The 16,887-nt window shown below is 49.1% G+C and overlaps 1 protein-coding gene across 2 annotated transcripts in view; it reads right to left on the bottom strand.

Moving 5' to 3' along the window:
* The window catches only part of LOC146862126 (prostaglandin reductase 1-like), a 291,511-nt gene that overhangs the window by 162,946 nt on the left and 111,678 nt on the right, over positions 1-16,887 (bottom strand). For both annotated transcript variants that reach the window (XM_085641315.1, XM_085641316.1), the window contains one exon: positions 8,587-8,632. In XM_085641315.1, the coding sequence (XP_085497441.1) occupies positions 8,587-8,632 (46 nt within the window). The remainder of the gene's footprint in view (positions 1-8,586; positions 8,633-16,887) is intronic.

Raw genomic sequence — 16,887 nt, 5'->3', positions numbered from 1 at the left:
GGGGGACATACATTTCTGGTGCGTGCATCGGTGCCCAACATCTAGCATGCTGACTCATCACATCCCATCTAAACTCAGTCCTTGATTGTTTCCCAAGTGTCTCTTAGTTCACTTACTTGGCATGCGAAGTCTCTGAGCTGGGTGCTCGGCTGCGGATTGTCTCTCAGAGCATACCTTTGACTGCCACGGCTGGGTCGGGGTGTTGCCACTGGTTCACTGAGCATGGGCGGCGCCTCCTGGGTACCTTTGGTCGATTCCGGAGCCCTGGACAGTGAGATTTGCCCCGGGTCACTGCCCTCGGCCCCTACGGTGTCCATTTGGCTGGCTTCTTGCTCCGCTGGATCATCAGCTGGTTCGGCCATGTTGGCGGGACTGTCCACCTTCTTGAACCACAAGATGTTGAGAGTTACGGTCGCTCCTTCTTTCTCAGCCGTCACCATGGTCCCTTTTACATCAGTTACAGTCCAGTACCCTTGTTCATAGCGAGTCCGAAACTTCCCACCAGGCCTCCGGTCTCTCAGAATTACGGTGTCTCCTTCCTGGAGCTGGTGGGACACGGCCCTCCTTGTCTGACTGTCTGTTAGGATGTGCTTCTCCCTCCTCCTGAGGGCACCTTACTCGTCGAATGGAGGGGGTGTCCACCCTGGGGCAGGGGGGAGGCCGTCCTGGCGGGGTCCATTGAACATTACGTGTGGAACTTTATGGGGTGCTCCTGTATTCCGGAAGGAATTTCTGGAGGTGCTGCTCAGGGTCGGCGTGTTCGGCTATGGCGATGCAGAGTCTTATTTATGGTCCTAATAAATCTTTCAATTTCACCATTCGCTTGGGGCCACTGTGAGGTGATACACCTGTGACGGATGCCATGATGATGTAGGAACTCCCGGAGCTCGTGCCCTTGGAACGGGGGCCCGTTGTCGCTTCTGATTTTCTCGGGGCATCTGACCATGGCGAATATCTTGTCCAGCACTGGGCCCACTTGTAAGAATGCTGTTGAGTTGACGACTTCCACAATAGGGTACTTGGAGTAGCTGTCGATTATGGCTAAGGTGGCTCTGCCATTCGGGAAACTCCCGAAATCAATGCTAATCTTTTCCCTGGGGCTTTTCCCCTGCATCTCGGTGTGGATGGGTGTGGGCCTTTCAGGTGCGCTTGTAACTTGGCAGGAGGGGCATCTCCTGACCATCTTGACGACACAGGCGTCCATTCCAGGAAACCCGACTTTCTCCCGCATGCGTGCTTTCATCTTCTCCACTCCCTGGTGCCCCCCGTGGGCTAGCTGTGTCGCTTGCAGCTGGAGGGATGCAGGGATGGCAATTTGCGGCCCTCTCAGTAAGATTCCTGTTTGGGTGACGCTCAACTCGTCCATGACCCTCCACATGTGCATAAGGCTCTCTTTTTCCGGGCCGGACCACGAATTGGCAGACTGTAGGAACTGTTGCCAGTGCCCCTCTTGGACAGCCGCTCACACCTTGGCTATGACTGAGTCCTCTTCTGCGGCGACCACTATTTCCTGGAGTGTCAGCGCTCGAGGGAACGTGAGAGCTGAGATCATGTCCAGATGTGCCTTTGTGGATTCCGAGTCAGGCTCTTCGCTACCGTCTTCGTGTGGGTCTGGGTGTCTTGAGAGGAAGTCGGCGGGGTTTTTGGCACCAGGTCGGTATGCTACCTCCATCTTGTATTGTTGGAGTCCATTGGCCCACCGTTTAATCCGTGGTGGCCGGTGGGGCGCCAAGCCTCTGAACAGAGGTACCAGGGGTTGGTGATCCATGATGACCTTAAACGGGTGGCCGCAGATGTACAGATGGAAGTGCTGGCATGCCCAGCGGATTGCTGGGGCCTCCCTCTCGATCTGGGCATGGCGCTTCTCGGTCGGGGAGAGCGCCTTGCTGGCATAGGCTAGGGTGGCCCACCGAGCTGGTTCTGGCTCCTGGGTGAGGACAGCTCCCAGGCCGACGGGGCTAGTATCCACCAATATCACTGTTCGCTTGGCCGGGTTGAAGTATACCAGGGTTGTGTGGTCAAGGAGATCATTCTTGACTGCTTGGAATGCCACTTATTTGGCGGATCACCACTGCCACATGGCGTCAGTGCGAGTGAGGTTTTGGAGGGGCTCAGCGATGGTGGCGAGGTCCGGAATGAAGCGGCCACAATATGTCGCCATCCCAAGGAAACTGCGTACTTCCGCTACTGTTAGGGACTTCCAAGGGTTAACCTGGATTCCTTCCTGTGTGAAAGTATATCCGAAGAATTCTATCCGTTGCTGGACTAGCAGGCACTTTTCTCTGTGCAAAGTGACCCCATGGTCTTGGAGTCTTTTCAGCGTGGCCCTCAGGTGCTTGTAGAGTTCTTCGATGGTCTGTGAGTGGATCAGGATGTCATCACTCACATTGAATACACTGGGCAGTCTGACCAGGATCTCTTTGACTGTATTTTGGAAAACTTTGGCTGCTGACAATATGCCAAAATTTAGGCGCTTGTATCTTCTGAGTCCTAGATGGGTACTGAACGTGGTGATATACCTACTTTCTTTGGGAAGCACCAGTTGATGATAATCGGCGTTCAGGTCCAATTTTGAAAACCACCTGGACCCATTTAAGTCAGTCACAATGTCGTCCATCGTCGGTATTATGTGGCGTTCGTGCTTATTTTTCCTGGTTGGCGGGGTTTTTCAGCAATTACCATGGGGGACACCCATGGTGGGGGCCCCAAGACTTTCTCTATGACCCCCAGGTCCTCTAGTTTTTGCAGTTCTTCTTCCACTATGGTCTGAGGTGGAAAGGGATCCTCCTGTGCCTCAATGCCATCGGCTTGACGGTCTGGTCTATGTGCAACTTGATTGGAACTTTCTGTATCTTTCCTAGCCCTTTGAAGAGGTCATCAAATTGGTCGAGCAGGTCTTTCATCTGGTCAGCCTGCACGCTCCTTGCGAACGTTACCAGCCTTAAGTCCTCTGCTGCATGGCTGCTCAATAGTGTGTCTGCCTCTTGGTTGATGATGTGGATGTCAATTGTGATTTCGGCGTCCCCGGATCAGACGGATACCATCATCTTGCCTCGGAGCGGTTGGGGTGAGTCACTCCTATATGCAAAGATCCTCGTCTTCAAAGGCCGGAATTCCGGTTTGGGCCTTAGTTTGTTATACTGCTGGATCCCCATGACGCTGACTGATGCACCCATGTCGATAACTGCACTGACTTCCGACCCCGCTATTAGATTCGTGCAACTGGGCTGAGGTCGCCTCTGTCTCTTCAGGGGTTGTGTGAACGAGACCAGGTAGGTCTCCCCTTCATCATCAGACAAGGTATCATCTGCCTGGTATACATTTTGTTCACTCTTCTTTCCCCTATGTGAGGATGATAGCAAGATGCTCGACAGTTGGCGGACTAGCCTTCACTCTGGTGCGGGCCATGTCCCTTCCTTCGTTGCGCCTTTCTTTGGCATACTGACGCAAAGTAATTTGCAATGCCACAGTTGGTGCACGTCTTCCCCTGGGCTGGGCACGACTGGGGGGTGCTCCTCGTACCCACAGTACCCACACTGGCCTTTCATGGTTGGAGGTGGGTGAGCTCGTGGTTTGCTGCTCCTCTCTCGCCTCACGACGGCATCAGCCCTCTCTGTCTTGATGGTGGCGTCCTTCTCTGGATTGCGCATCAGCGTGAGATCCATCTCCTCTGTGCGCGCAGCTGCAAGGTCATGAGACCGTGCCATCACTAGTATGTCAGCCATTGGTATGTTCGGCTGTCGCAGTATGAGGCCTCGCAGGGACTTGCTGCGGATTCCAAGGATCAGTTGGGCCCTGTTTTTTTCCGCCACCCTGTCGCTCGCGAGGTGAGTGATGGCGAGCTCCCTCAGCCTCGCATGGAAGGCATCCACTGATTCCCCTTCTCTCTGTCTTGCTTGCTGCAATTTGAAGTGCGCAAAGTCTGGATTGAGCTGGGGATCAAAATACGCATAGAGGGCTGCCGCTGCATAGTCGCCAGGGAGGCCCGTATTGGGGAGGTGTTTGAAGAGCAGGTAGATCTACTCACCTGCATAGTGGAGCAACAAGGATCGTTTGACAGCGCCATCTGTTTCCCTGGTGGCGATAAAGTAACGCCGTGGTGGGGTCAGCCGATTCACTGAATGGCGGTAAGACGCCTGCTGGGGTGTTGTGGTGTGGCCCTAGCTGTGGGCTGTGCTGCATCCCCTTGATCTCCCATGGCTACAGGTGAGTAGTGGTCCTTGGGAGCCCCAGCGAGCGTACAACGCTGTTACAGGCATCCTGGAGTGCCTGGGCGAGCCCCCATGATGCAGAAGGGCTTGACACAGCCTGCGCGGCCTAGCATGGTTCGTTGCGCATGACTGGGCCCGCCGAGTAGTGAAGCTGCCAGGAGTGTGCACCACGTGTCCTGCGCGACTCACCCGGTGCTTGTGAGGGTGTAGTTGTCCTGGCGAGTGGCTGCTGGGTGGTGTCTTTGTGCCGAGGTGAGAGGCCTGCCTGCTTCGTGGTGTCCGACGTGACACGCGCTTCCTGGGCGGATTAGCAACCACCCTTGATTGCACTCAGCGGGGCTGCCGGCGCAGCTCTCCCGCTCAATTAGGCCTTGCGCGTGGTTCACTCAGCCCTCGTCGCCAGTGTTATATTATCCCTGTCAGGTTCTATCCAAGCGCTATCGCGCTGCGGGTGTGCTCGCGGGCAATGAAGACACCACACGCATTTCATGATTACTCGCGGCCTGCCTTTTCTGCTTTGAAGATTCACCAACAACAAGTTCCACTCATCGCACATCTACATGGAGCTGTGGTAATTTCACTTTGCATGAGTAGTTTCATGTCCTAAGCTGCTGCGTGCACTGTGCATTCAGTGAGCTGTCTGTCAACATCTGAGTCAGTGTTTTCTCACTCACCCTCTAGTTCAAGCCCTCTAATGTCCCTCTGCAGCCCCCGTTCTTCCTAACCAGCGAGTGGGTGACTTCACTATCGCTGTTTTGCTTCTTTATTTCTTTTTTGGGTTTAGTGAACCTTGTGTGCAAAACCTGTTAATAGGAAGAAAAATGTTAATTTACATAAAGCACATGACGGTTAATCAATCTTGAAAGTCAGCTGCTTTACATGTTACATTACTCCACTGCAAACAAAAACATAAGTGAAAAACGTTATCCTTTACAATGCCAATAGCTCTAGCTTTCACAAAAGCAAAATCGATTGCATTGCAAATGCTTGTTCATTATGAAATAAAATAAATAGTATTAATTTTGATGCACCATAAAAATGATGACAACAAAAGAAAGCAGTAGTATATTTATTTTTGATGGACTGTAAAAAATTACGACAAAAACAAAGTGGTGGTTTGGGCAAAATTCAGATCATTGTTTTCACTGTGCCACCTTTACCTCTAGATTTTGTGTGTGAGACCGTGTAACTGTTTTTTATAAAGCAGCATATGCAGACTGCCTCGATTGGCAGTTGTCTTTGGGCCTGATTCACAGAACCAACTTAAGACAAAATCCTAAACTTACTACCGTTTACTAATTTTGGTATTCACAGAAGGCACTTACTCATTGATGAGTAAGTGCCTTCTGTGAATTCCTAAAATGAGTAAGTGCACTTACTCATTTTGGTATTCACAGAAGGCACTTGCACATCAATGAGTAATTGCCTTCTGTGAATACCAAAGTGATTAATGCCTTCTGTGAATACCAAAATGGTAGTAAGTTTAGGATTTTTTCTTAAGTTAGTTCTGTGAATCGGGCCCTGTGTGCACAAAAAGGACCAGAGGCTCCCTGTACTGCCCAGCAGCCCAAACCCCTGCCCTGGCTTAACCCATGTTTATTGACAGGAAGTATCAGCTTTAGTGTGGTGCTACTGGTGCAAAACTCAGGTTGGATGTGGAGGGGCACCTGTTGCTCTCTGACCCTCCTGTATCTGTATTGTCTTTTATATGACTGTGTTACTTGCATGCGTGGAGGTTTGCAGACCAGCATCTCACATCCAAATACCTGCACCCGCGCAGCCAGATACCAAAGTCACCCTCTTGCTCTGCCCTGCACAGGAGATATCTCAGGCTCTCCCAAGTCAGATGTGTAATTCTGTTTGTTTTTTTGCACAGTTGTATCCGGCTGAAAAGTGAGGAGATGAGGTGTGTGTGCTTTCCAAGGGGAGCTTAACATGTCTGTGAGTGTTAGGTGGCCCCAGGTGGTGTGCGTCGAGAGGGTGAGGATGTCATGGTAGACCTAAAAGAAGGGGAGGGGCCATCAGAGATATGGAAGAGGGGATGGTATGAGGATCACATGATTCTTGAAGGGCTGTAAGAGCTGTTTGTGTTTTTAAAATGCCTGTACTTAAGGTTCTCCGAGTTCTTTTTGTACTCCCAGGCTGCAGACTAAGCGTCTGGTAAATTCAGGAACTAGTAGTCCAGGGGTAGTTCAGTTCATACAAGTGAACAAACACATGAAATGTTAAATTGTGAAAGAAATGTCCACTGCGTCATCTGGTAGCCTGGAAGCTAAAAGGGGGGAATAGCCATGATAATGGCTGTAGAAGCAGTGCACAGCAGCTCAAACGCAGGATGGGCTTCTAGGGGGTTCATGTACCTGGAGAACGCTGTATTGCTCAGGAGGCTTTTGTAGGGCCGCACACTTGAGACTATGAGACAGCTCTAGTGCCTGGATACCCTACCAGGTGATTATCCACCCTAGACAAACCAACATAACATAACATAACTGATACACACGCTAAAGGGGGTGCTTGGTTACAAAGAGCGGTAAGATGTGTACTGTACTTTTCATTAAAATAAATTCTACCAAATGTATTCTGTAAAATCCACCATTCTGGATCTATTTTTTCAAAATGCACTTGCGGGGAGTGAACCGCAGCCTCCTCTTTCACTTTAGGCTTCTTTGCCACGCTCACTCACGCATTTTAATTGGGTCTGAAATTTACGCCTCACCACTTTTAAAATCTAGCAGACACCAATGCTAAATTTAAAACAGACAATCTGCAGCATAATTGATCATCAACCATTTGCTTGACTCTTCTAGGACCAAACAAACTAACTATACCAATCAAATTATAAAACATAAATACAGATTGTGGTAGTGCTCAAATAAAACAGCACAGAATTTTTCATGTGTGTTTCCCTCCATTAAGGCTGCCTTCAGTAAGCCCCATAGCATCATGATGTAGTCACTGCATCTTTAATTTCAGTTTCAGTCTTCAGTTAACAGTAAAATGCCAAACAGTTTTCATTGAGGTAATCCTTCATTTATAGAGCTCAATTCATGATGAAAACATCATGTCAGGAAAATACCTTCATGAATTAGGTGCCTTGCTCACATCATTATTCTTGCTTCCATTCACGATATTCAGAGGATGTTACCCTGGTTAGGTGGTACTGACTTTTAATGCAAGGGAGCAGCCTTAAGGCAATGCAATGATTTGTGTTGCGTTGCTTTACTCCAGATTTATGAAGCCACTCAGGGCTACGCAAAGTGGCCTTGCGTTGCTTCATATATCTCATTTAGGACTTGCGTCACTCTTGGACCACCTTGTGATTTGATTTTGATTTGATTTGATTTATAGGTTTATATAGCGCATTGAATCACCCTCGGGAGGGTATCTCAGCACTCTGGATTTGCAGAGAAGCATTGGTCGTAGTGTTAGTCTGTAAACAGGGCAGTTTTCAGGATTTTCCTGAACTTCCAGTGGTCTGGGCATTGTCTTAAGGCGAGGGGGAGTTGATTCCAGATGAGAGGAGCCAGGTAGGAAAAGCTTTATCCTCCCGTTCTTGTTTTTTTTATCTTGGGAATAGTTAGAAGCGATTTGGAACTGGAGCGCAGAGTCCGGTGAGAGATGTAATGGTGGAGTCTCTCCGCCAGATAGGAGAGGCCAGTGCCCCAGATCGCTTTGTGTGGAAGGCAACATATCTTGAACTTCACGCGTTGTGGAATGGGCAACCAGTGTAGTTGATGAAGGAGAGGTAGCGAGGCAGATCTGTAGGGCGCATTTAGGACCAGGCGAGCGGCGGTATTCTGTATCATCTGTAAGCGGTGTAGTGAGGACTCATTGGCTGCGATCAGGAAGGCATTGCAGTAATCTAGCTTACTCAGTACCAGGGTCTGCGTCAGGGTCTTTCTAGTAGTGTCGGGAGATAGGGGAATGCTTTCCTTAGAAGGGTCAGGATGTGGAAGCATGAGCCCACTGTGAGAGAGACATGCAGTGCAAGAGCAACACAACTCCGCTCGTAAATATGGCCCTATGTTTTTAGCAGTTGTGTGAGTGGTTAGTGCATTTAGAGGGTCCGGTCACAAATCTTAGAAAGCCCTAATCATTGTTTAAAATGCACTTTAAAGTGCTTTAGGATTGCTTAGCTGCCTCCATGTTCCCCCTGTTTATGATTATTCCACACCACCTGTAGAGGGGGTCAGTTTATTTTTATTCTTTTGGTTTCTATTTCCAAGATGCCTACGGCATGAAGGCTTACACTTTAGAAATAATTCAATGAGAGCCACTTGATTTTACCTTTGTACAAGCCTTCAAGTAGAAGAGCTTCTCAATAAACATAGAAATACAAATAGACGTTTTACTCCATTAAGCAAAATGGTCTCACCTCATGTATGGATCAACACTGAAACACAGAGCTTCAAGCAGCATCTCTGTGAAGAAACAGAAACAGCACAGAACATGATTACAGAGTGACTGGTGTTTGGGGAAAAGGTAAAACACCTATCCATACAAATGGGCCAGACGCACTGCGGGTGGCCTCCAAGGGTTGTCTATTTGTTTGATGTCACAGCAATGAACATTGTTTTTACAGCTCTACTGGACAGACGCGATACTTGTTGCCCAGAACGGATGCATAGGCATCTTGCTTAGTGAACTTTTGGAGTACCAATACATAAAGTAATAGTAAAACATGCTATTTACAGCCCTTAGAAATGGTATACATGCAGGATTTAAAAAACAATCTATTATTGGTAGTAGTTGGAGGAGGAGTGATACAGGTATTGTTGTTGCTTCCAAAAGAAGAATCTGCCAAATCTGCCTGCACTATGTGGTGTAGAGGGTGCAGACTTGACGTGGGCTTCAATTTATCTCCTGCACTGCTGAAGGAGAAGTAGCCTCAAAGGTAACCTGCTCTCAAGACACTTAACATAACTCACATTTGGTAGCTTGGCCTGAGCAGCAAGGCATGCCTCAGAAAGAAATTGTACTGGAACAATAATCCTTACAATGTTACAGCATTAAATATATGACTTACAATTTTGTTATAAATGTAAGTAAAATATGTTCTTCTAATTGAAAATACAATGAAGAAATACAGATATGGGTAAAAAAGAAACTATACCCCCCTAATCTATATGGTGATAAATAGTTAACTATAAACAAAAATATTCAGCCAGAAGCTATAATAAGAAAATACTTTTGGGGTGTCAAGAAACCCTACCCTTTTGCTGGTCAAGGAATGGGAAAGGATAGTATATAAAGCAACAAGAAAATAGTCTTGTTAAAAAGGACAGCAGTGCAACAAGAATATTCACTACAGTACATCCTAAAGGAACATTCACAGGTGCTAAATGGCTGCAGATAAGTCAGTTACTGGGTGCTGCAAGCTTTTGGATATTTTCTGCCTTTCAAATGTGTGTGACGCTACTCCAGTATTGTGAATAGCACTAGGATCCAACCAATTCCCTTTGATGTTACATTTGGACTAGTATGCGTGCTCTGTAGTTCAGTCCTCTTTAAAACTTTGTTGGGGTGGATCCTTCCACTGCAACCAAGGTTACAGTAGTCCTCCGATCACACTAGTTAACTGGCAATTCCAACCAGTGGCAAGAGGAGTCCTCTGTTCTAGGATCATCTCTACTTTCAGGCACTAGAATACTTCGGAAAATAAGTTTCAAAATATGACCCTGCAGTCCAGTGCCACGCATGGCTCACAACATGGCTGATATAAGCAGTGTCAACCTTAGAAGTGAAATACAGGGGATCCACACATTGAGCAACAGATAAAATTGATGGTTGAGGCCACCTACAAAGGTCAATCATAAAGGGCCAGATTCACAGAACTAACTTAAGACAAAATCCTAAACTTACTACCATTTTGGTATTCACAGAAGGCACTTACTCATTTTGGTATTCACAGAAGGCATTTACTCATTTCGGTATTCACAGAAGTTAGGAGTCCTTACTTTAGGGCTCCTAAATGCCTTCTGTGAATACCGAGAGTCTTCAAATTAGGATTTTTCTCAGTTTAGTAGTAGTATAGTTAGGACTCCTAACTTTAGGACTCCTAAATGCCTTCTGTGAATACCGAAAGTCTTAAAATTAGGATTTTTCTCAATTTAGTAGTAGTAAAGTTAGGACTCCTAACTTTAGGACTCCTAAATGCCTTCTGTGAATACCGAAAGCCTTAAAATTAGGATTTTTCTCAGTTTAGTAGTAGTAAAGTTAGGAGTCCTAACTTTAGGACTCCTAAACTGAGAAAAATCCTAATTTTAAGACTTTCGGTATTCACAGAAGGCATTTAGGAGTCCTAAAGTTAGGACTCCTAACTTCTGTGAATACTGAAGTGAGTAAGTGTCTTCTGTGAATACCAAAATGAGTAAGTGCCTTCTGTGAATACGAAAATGGTAGTAAGTTTAGGATTTTGTCTTAAGTTAGTTCTGTGAATCGGGCCCAATGTGTGTATGTGTGTATATGCCAGTAGGTAGTTATAGTTAAGATCTAGTTTCCATAGGAAACAGGTTTTTTCACTTGCCTGTATCTTTGGCACTGGGTGACGAATCGTCCAGAAATCTTCCAAACAAAGTGTGCCATTGGGTCTTATTGTGCATGGAAGGTTTTGGGGTGATCCGTCAAGCAGGGACTGGGAGAAAGTAGGGGGTAAAAAACTGAGTTTCCCATGTTAATTCCCATAGAGATTTTCGACACAACTACAGTCCGAACTACTGGACGGAATGATACCAAATATGGTAGAAAGGTAGCTTTTGGTCTAGAAAGTGCCCATTTTGTTATTTGGTGTAAATATGTTCAGTAGTTTTGGAGATACTAAAGAAAATCCAAATCTATATATCAAGGTGCGCAAATTATTTGCAAATATTGCCAATCTCGTGCAGAGATCTGATTGGTTGCTAACGCTTCAACCAGGAAGTGAAGGCTAGGGCTTGATCTACAATAAAGACTTATTTAACACATTTTTGTGTGGGAAGATCATTACAATTTTTGGCGACAACCGGACTGACCCTGACACCGAACCCCCGCACCAGCTGCTACAGTGACACGCTTGCACCACTGATACACTCGTATGCAGCTGGCAGCGCAGGACAGCTAGAGACATCGGCTCATCATTGTCCAGCGAGATTTATACTGTTTTCAACCTTTGTGACACCTTCAACAGTGCAATTACAATTCGAGGTAAACTATAGGGGGGTAAATATTTGTTTTCTGTAGTATTCTGCTCTGCTCTGCTCTGCTATTCACCATGGCATCCAATAAATATGTTGATTAGCCTCAATTTTTTACTTCTACTTCGGATGATTCTTCCCTTAAATGGCAGGAATGGCGTGAATATTTTCTGAACTATATATCTACCTCCGATGATGATGAGGATTTCACCCCTGACAGCAGCAAAAACATTTTTGTTACACTGACTTAGGTCATCTGGTTTAAAAACTCATAATCACACAGAAAAGAAACCTAGACAACCAGATCATGGCACTGCTTTTACCAATGCACTTGAGGATTTAGACAAATATTTCACGACTACAGTTTTTTTTTTTTTTTTGTTAAACTTTTAATTAGAAACCGTTGATACACAATAAAATACAGACAAGGGCCTACAACCACCAGGGCCGGCCGCTATAGAGCCCGAGGGCCCGCAGTGCAACGCCACACATTCAAATGATCCAGAGGCAAAGCTCCCGACAGTTCGTGAGCACATGTAACAGGCCGTGGCCATAGGCCAGGAGCATTCGGAATAAACAGTTTCATTTTTTATTAAATATAAAACACACTCAAGGCAATGAGAGTCTGAAATAGCAGCGTGCTCTTCCCAGGAGGGGGAATAACGTACAGTGTCCAAAGCAGGTCTTGTCTGGAAGCGGTAGAGGGGGGCAATGGGAGAACAAAGCATGGAACACATCTCACACCATCCCGCGGAATGTGTGGATAGGGGGACAAAGCAATATCGATCTCTAATGGCAGAGGCGGGGTGCAGATACGTCCTCGATATAAATTCCATGGACCCCATACCTTAGCCCACTTCCCTGGCTTGCCTCTCGCCACATACACCGTCTTTTCCCTAAACATACACCAGTCCATATTCTCCTTCCATACCTCGATCGTGGGCGGCCTCGGGGAGCCCCACAGCTGTGCAATGTTACGCTTAGCCAACATGTACCCCAAGGTCACCCACTGCGTCTGTGCCGCATTACAATCATTCGGTTCCCAGACATTCAACAAGCACCTCCTAGCCTCTGGCAACAGAGCAACGTGCGTGACCTCCTCCATTACGGTGTGGATACCGTTCCAAAATCGCACAACCTCCGAACATTCCCATAAGATATGGAGAAAGGTACCCGACAGGCCACATCCACGCTTACACTGTCCATCCAGCGAGTAACCCATACGCAGCAAACCGGGCCCCGTGACATACACTCTATGAAGGATCTTCAGCTGTACGAATCGTAAGCGGGCCGGGATTGCCACCTCTTTCGGGGAGGCCACCGCCGATACCCAGTCCTCGTCGTCCAATTCCAAGCCATCGCCTGTCCAAGCGTCCCGCAGACGGAGCAGCAAGTCCGCGCGATCATTAATGAGTTTCTTATAAATCAGAGAAATAGTGCTGTCGGGCACGTAGCCATCCAACACTCTATCCTCCAGTGGGGAGTACTCGGGGATAGCAGCAACGTCTGGAAAAACCGAACACAGCGCATGGTAGACTTGAGCATACCGGAAGTACTCTCTATCGTTTAATTTATATTCAGTTTTAAGCATTTCAAACGTTTTGAAAGACCCCTTCGCCCAAAGATCACCCACCTTACATATACCAATCATATCCCATTTCTCAAAGCCTTTCGATCTCCACAAACAGCCCAACCGCTCAGAGGCATACAACGGCGTCGCCCGAGTCAAGCGATCCCTCCACCCCATCGCAGCATTCGCCGCGTGCCACACACGTACCGCAACCTGCGTGGGTCCTGTCAACCGCGTGCCCGGAGTCACCGAGTACAGCGCCCTATTATAGTCCCCACCCGGGAGCAGAAATGTATCCATCTCGAAGGCCGGATTCAAGGCAGGACCGTATATCCCGTGGTTCACCGCCGCCAACTGAGACGCCCAATAGTATCGTTTAATATCGGGGAGGGCGACCCCCCATCGTACCAAGGGAGCGTCAACTTGGCGAGAGCAATCCGCGGCCGCCCGTCCCAAAACAGTTGGCGCTGAAGACCCTCCACCTCCCGGAAATAACGGGCTGGCACGACATCTAGAGTATTTTGCAAAGCGTACAAGAAGCGAGGTAGTGACATCATTTTAAACAATGCCGCCCGTCCAAGTGGCAAGAGCGGAAGCCGTCGCCACCTCGTGACGTCGGCCTTCAATCGCTGGAGGGGAGGGAGAAGGTTTCGCTCATAGCGGACCGCGGGATCCAGTGAGATAAAGATTCCCAAATATTTGAACCCCAGGGTAGCAATCTGGATAGGGCAATCCCGTGGCAGGAGGGGGGCCTCACCCGAGAGGACGTAAACACACGACTTGGCCCAGTTGATGACCAGGCCGGAGTTGCGACCAAAGGAATTCAGTACGTCCACCAATACAATCAGCGACTGTCGGGGAGAGGTGAGATACAGAAGGATGTCATCCGCGTAAAGGGAGACACGGTCTTCAAACTCCGGCGTCCATCTAATGCCTCGCAACGACGGCTCCCAACGCAACCAGGCGGCGAGAGGCTCCAAAGAAAGTGCAAAGAGAAGGGGTGATAATGGACATCCCTGCCGCGTACCTCTCCCCAGTGCGAAGGGAGCCGACACCCTACCATTCACCACCACCTGAGCCAGAGGGTCAGCATATAGTAATTTTACCCAACCAATAAATTCAGGGCCGAACCCAAATTTCGCCAACACGGCCCAAATATATGGCCACTCCAAAGTGTCGAACGCCATAGTAGCCTCTAAAGATGCCAAGATGTCCGGCTCACGTATAAATTCCGCTCTAGCCAGCACGCCGTGCAACCGCCTCAAATTTAGAGCGGTGTTCCGGTGAGGTATGAAACCGGACTGATCCTGATGAATCAAGTCGCCCACGACCCGAGCCAGTCAATTAGCCAATACCTTAGCCAGAATTTTGGGTTCTGCGTTCAGTAGCGAAATGGGCCTATAAGAGGCGCAGCGATCTCGCGGCTTCCCCTCTTTGTGTATCACAACTATGTTGGCGAGGCGTTGGTCAGGGGGAGGAAGCCCGCCGCACGTGCCGCGAAAAACATGTCCCGAAGATGCGGCGCTATCTTATCGGGACGCAACTTATATAGTTCGATGGGAAGACCATTAGGACCCACCGCTTTACCCGATGCGATCGAGCGAGTGGCCAGAGCGATCTCATCTGACGACAACTTCGCCTCCATCAATACTGCATCAGCCTCCGATAGGGTTGGCAATGCAATGTCTCTAAGCAACAGATGAGAATCCTCCTCCGAACGCACAGATACCGGAGAGTATACCCCGCGGAAATGAGCCGCGAAGCAGTCAACGATCTCCACCGGGTCAATCACACGCACTCCATCCATTCTCTCCACAACGGGCACCACCCTGCTCGCTCTCTCCTTCTTATCCAACCAAGCAATCAACTTTCCGGCCTTGTCCCCCACATCATACAGTCGTCCTTGCTGCTCTCTACTCATCCCTTTAGCGGCTTCTGTGACTAGCGCTCTATAATCTGATTGTTTGAGGCTGAGAACATGCACTTTCTCATCAGTAACTCCCCGCTCCAAGTCCTCCCCCATTTCAGCTATTTCAGTTTCCAGGCGAACCACCTCCGCTCTCTCACACCTCTTAGCATGGGAGATAAGGGACAGGGCCTGCCCCCTGATCACCACTTTATAAGCCTCCCATAGGGAGACGGCCGACGGCACCGACCCCACATTATCATTGAAGTAGTGATCAGTGGACTTGACCAGCTCCGCGCGGATCTTAGGGTTACGTAGATACCAGGGGCTAATGGGTGCCACTCTCCCCTCTGCCCCAGGGACAACCTTCAGTTGCAACCATATAGGGGAATGATCAGAAATACCTCGGGCTAAATGACGCACCTCCCCAATCATCCCAGCCTGGATCGCTGGCATAAGCATGTGATCAAGTCTCGAGAGACTCCCATGGGCCCCCGAGTGAAAGGTATACTGCGCCTGACCCGGGTGCATCAATCTCCAGCAATCTACAAGTCCCAAAGTGTCCAAAAAGCCACCCAACCAGGCCTGAGCCCTAGGGAGATCCCTGGGGGGGTGACGGTCCTCCAACCCGGAGACAACGGCATTAAAGTCACCCCCCAACACCAAAACCCCCCCAGGGAGTCCCAGGACCAAACGCCCCAAATCAGCAAATGTAGCCGTCTGCAACCCCGGAGGCACATACACAGCGACGAGCGAGATAGTCCTACCCTCCCATCTCCCCACCAGTGCCACATAGCGCCCCATATCATCGTGAAGCACCTCATCAACTTCCAATGGGAGAGAGGCCCTAACCAAAATGCCCACTCCCCTAGAGCCAGAAGTGAAACCAGAGTGAGCGGCAAGGCGGTAGCCCCTCCTATTTAGGGCATGGAAGGAGTTCCCAATCAAATGTGTCTCCTGCAGGAAAACAATGTCGGGCGAAATCCGCTTCAAGAACTGCAACACCACCCCGCGCTTGATCCTGTCCCCAAGTCCATTCACATTCCACGAAAGGATTCTCAATCCCCTACCCCCCATCCCACTCCCGTGCATGATACCCACATCCCGGAAAGCACAACCCAGATAAGTCAGCAGAGAACTTCACATTGCCTTGCGAAACAAACAAACAATCCCCAACAACCCCCCTCCCCCACAATCCCCAAACCACAACTCCCCCCTCCCTGCACCCCTGCTTGAGCCCAAACAGCCCCCCCAACTCGCAGTGTGCCTGTCGCCCTAACACATACCACAAAAAGAACCCCAGAAGGAGGAAAGGACCCCAATAAGCTCCCCACAACCCCCGGGCATTTGGAGGGCATATTGTGCCAATTTAGGGTCCAGTTGAGCCAAGGTACAAAACGTCACCAGTTCAGTCCATCACCAGGAACCAAGTTCTAATCCTGCTCCACCAAATCCCGTCCGCTCTCCGCCATCCGACTGTCTCGATCCTGTCCCCGAGGCAGGGCATCCAACCAGTCTCCAACCGCCTCCGGCCGGTCAAAAAAGTGGGAACGACCCTTGAACTCAACCCGCAGCTTTGCTGGGAATAACATCGCATATTTCAGCTCCATGTCCCTCAAGCGCCGTTTGACACCCAAAAAACCCAGCCGTTGTTTCTGGACCGCTTGCGTGAAGTCCGGGTAAAAGCTGACATTGGAGTTCTCAAACTTCAGCGGCCCGGCAACCCTCGACGCCTGAAGGATAGCATCCCTATCCCGAAAGTTAAAGAGTCGGGCGATTATATGCCGCGGGGGAGCACCCACCTTGGGCGCACCACCCGGAATCCTGTGGGCCCGCTCCACCGCAAAGAACTTGCTCAGTCCCTTAGGCGCGAGACGATTGGTCACCAGGTCCTCAACAAAGAGATCCGCAGCAGATTCCTCCGATCTTTCCAGCACTCCAATGATACGAACATTGTTCCGTCTAGCCCTGCTTTCAGAGTCCTCAAGTCGACGGTCCGTCAGATCACTGGCTAGCCGCAACCTACGG

The sequence above is a fragment of the Triturus cristatus genome, chromosome 2_2 (genome assembly GCF_964204655.1).
Source record: "Triturus cristatus chromosome 2_2, aTriCri1.1, whole genome shotgun sequence".
In the NCBI taxonomy this organism is placed as follows: domain Eukaryota; kingdom Metazoa; phylum Chordata; class Amphibia; order Caudata; family Salamandridae; genus Triturus; species Triturus cristatus.
Note: the sequence above shows the minus strand (reverse complement) of the source record. Positions and strands in the feature narration are given on the sequence as shown.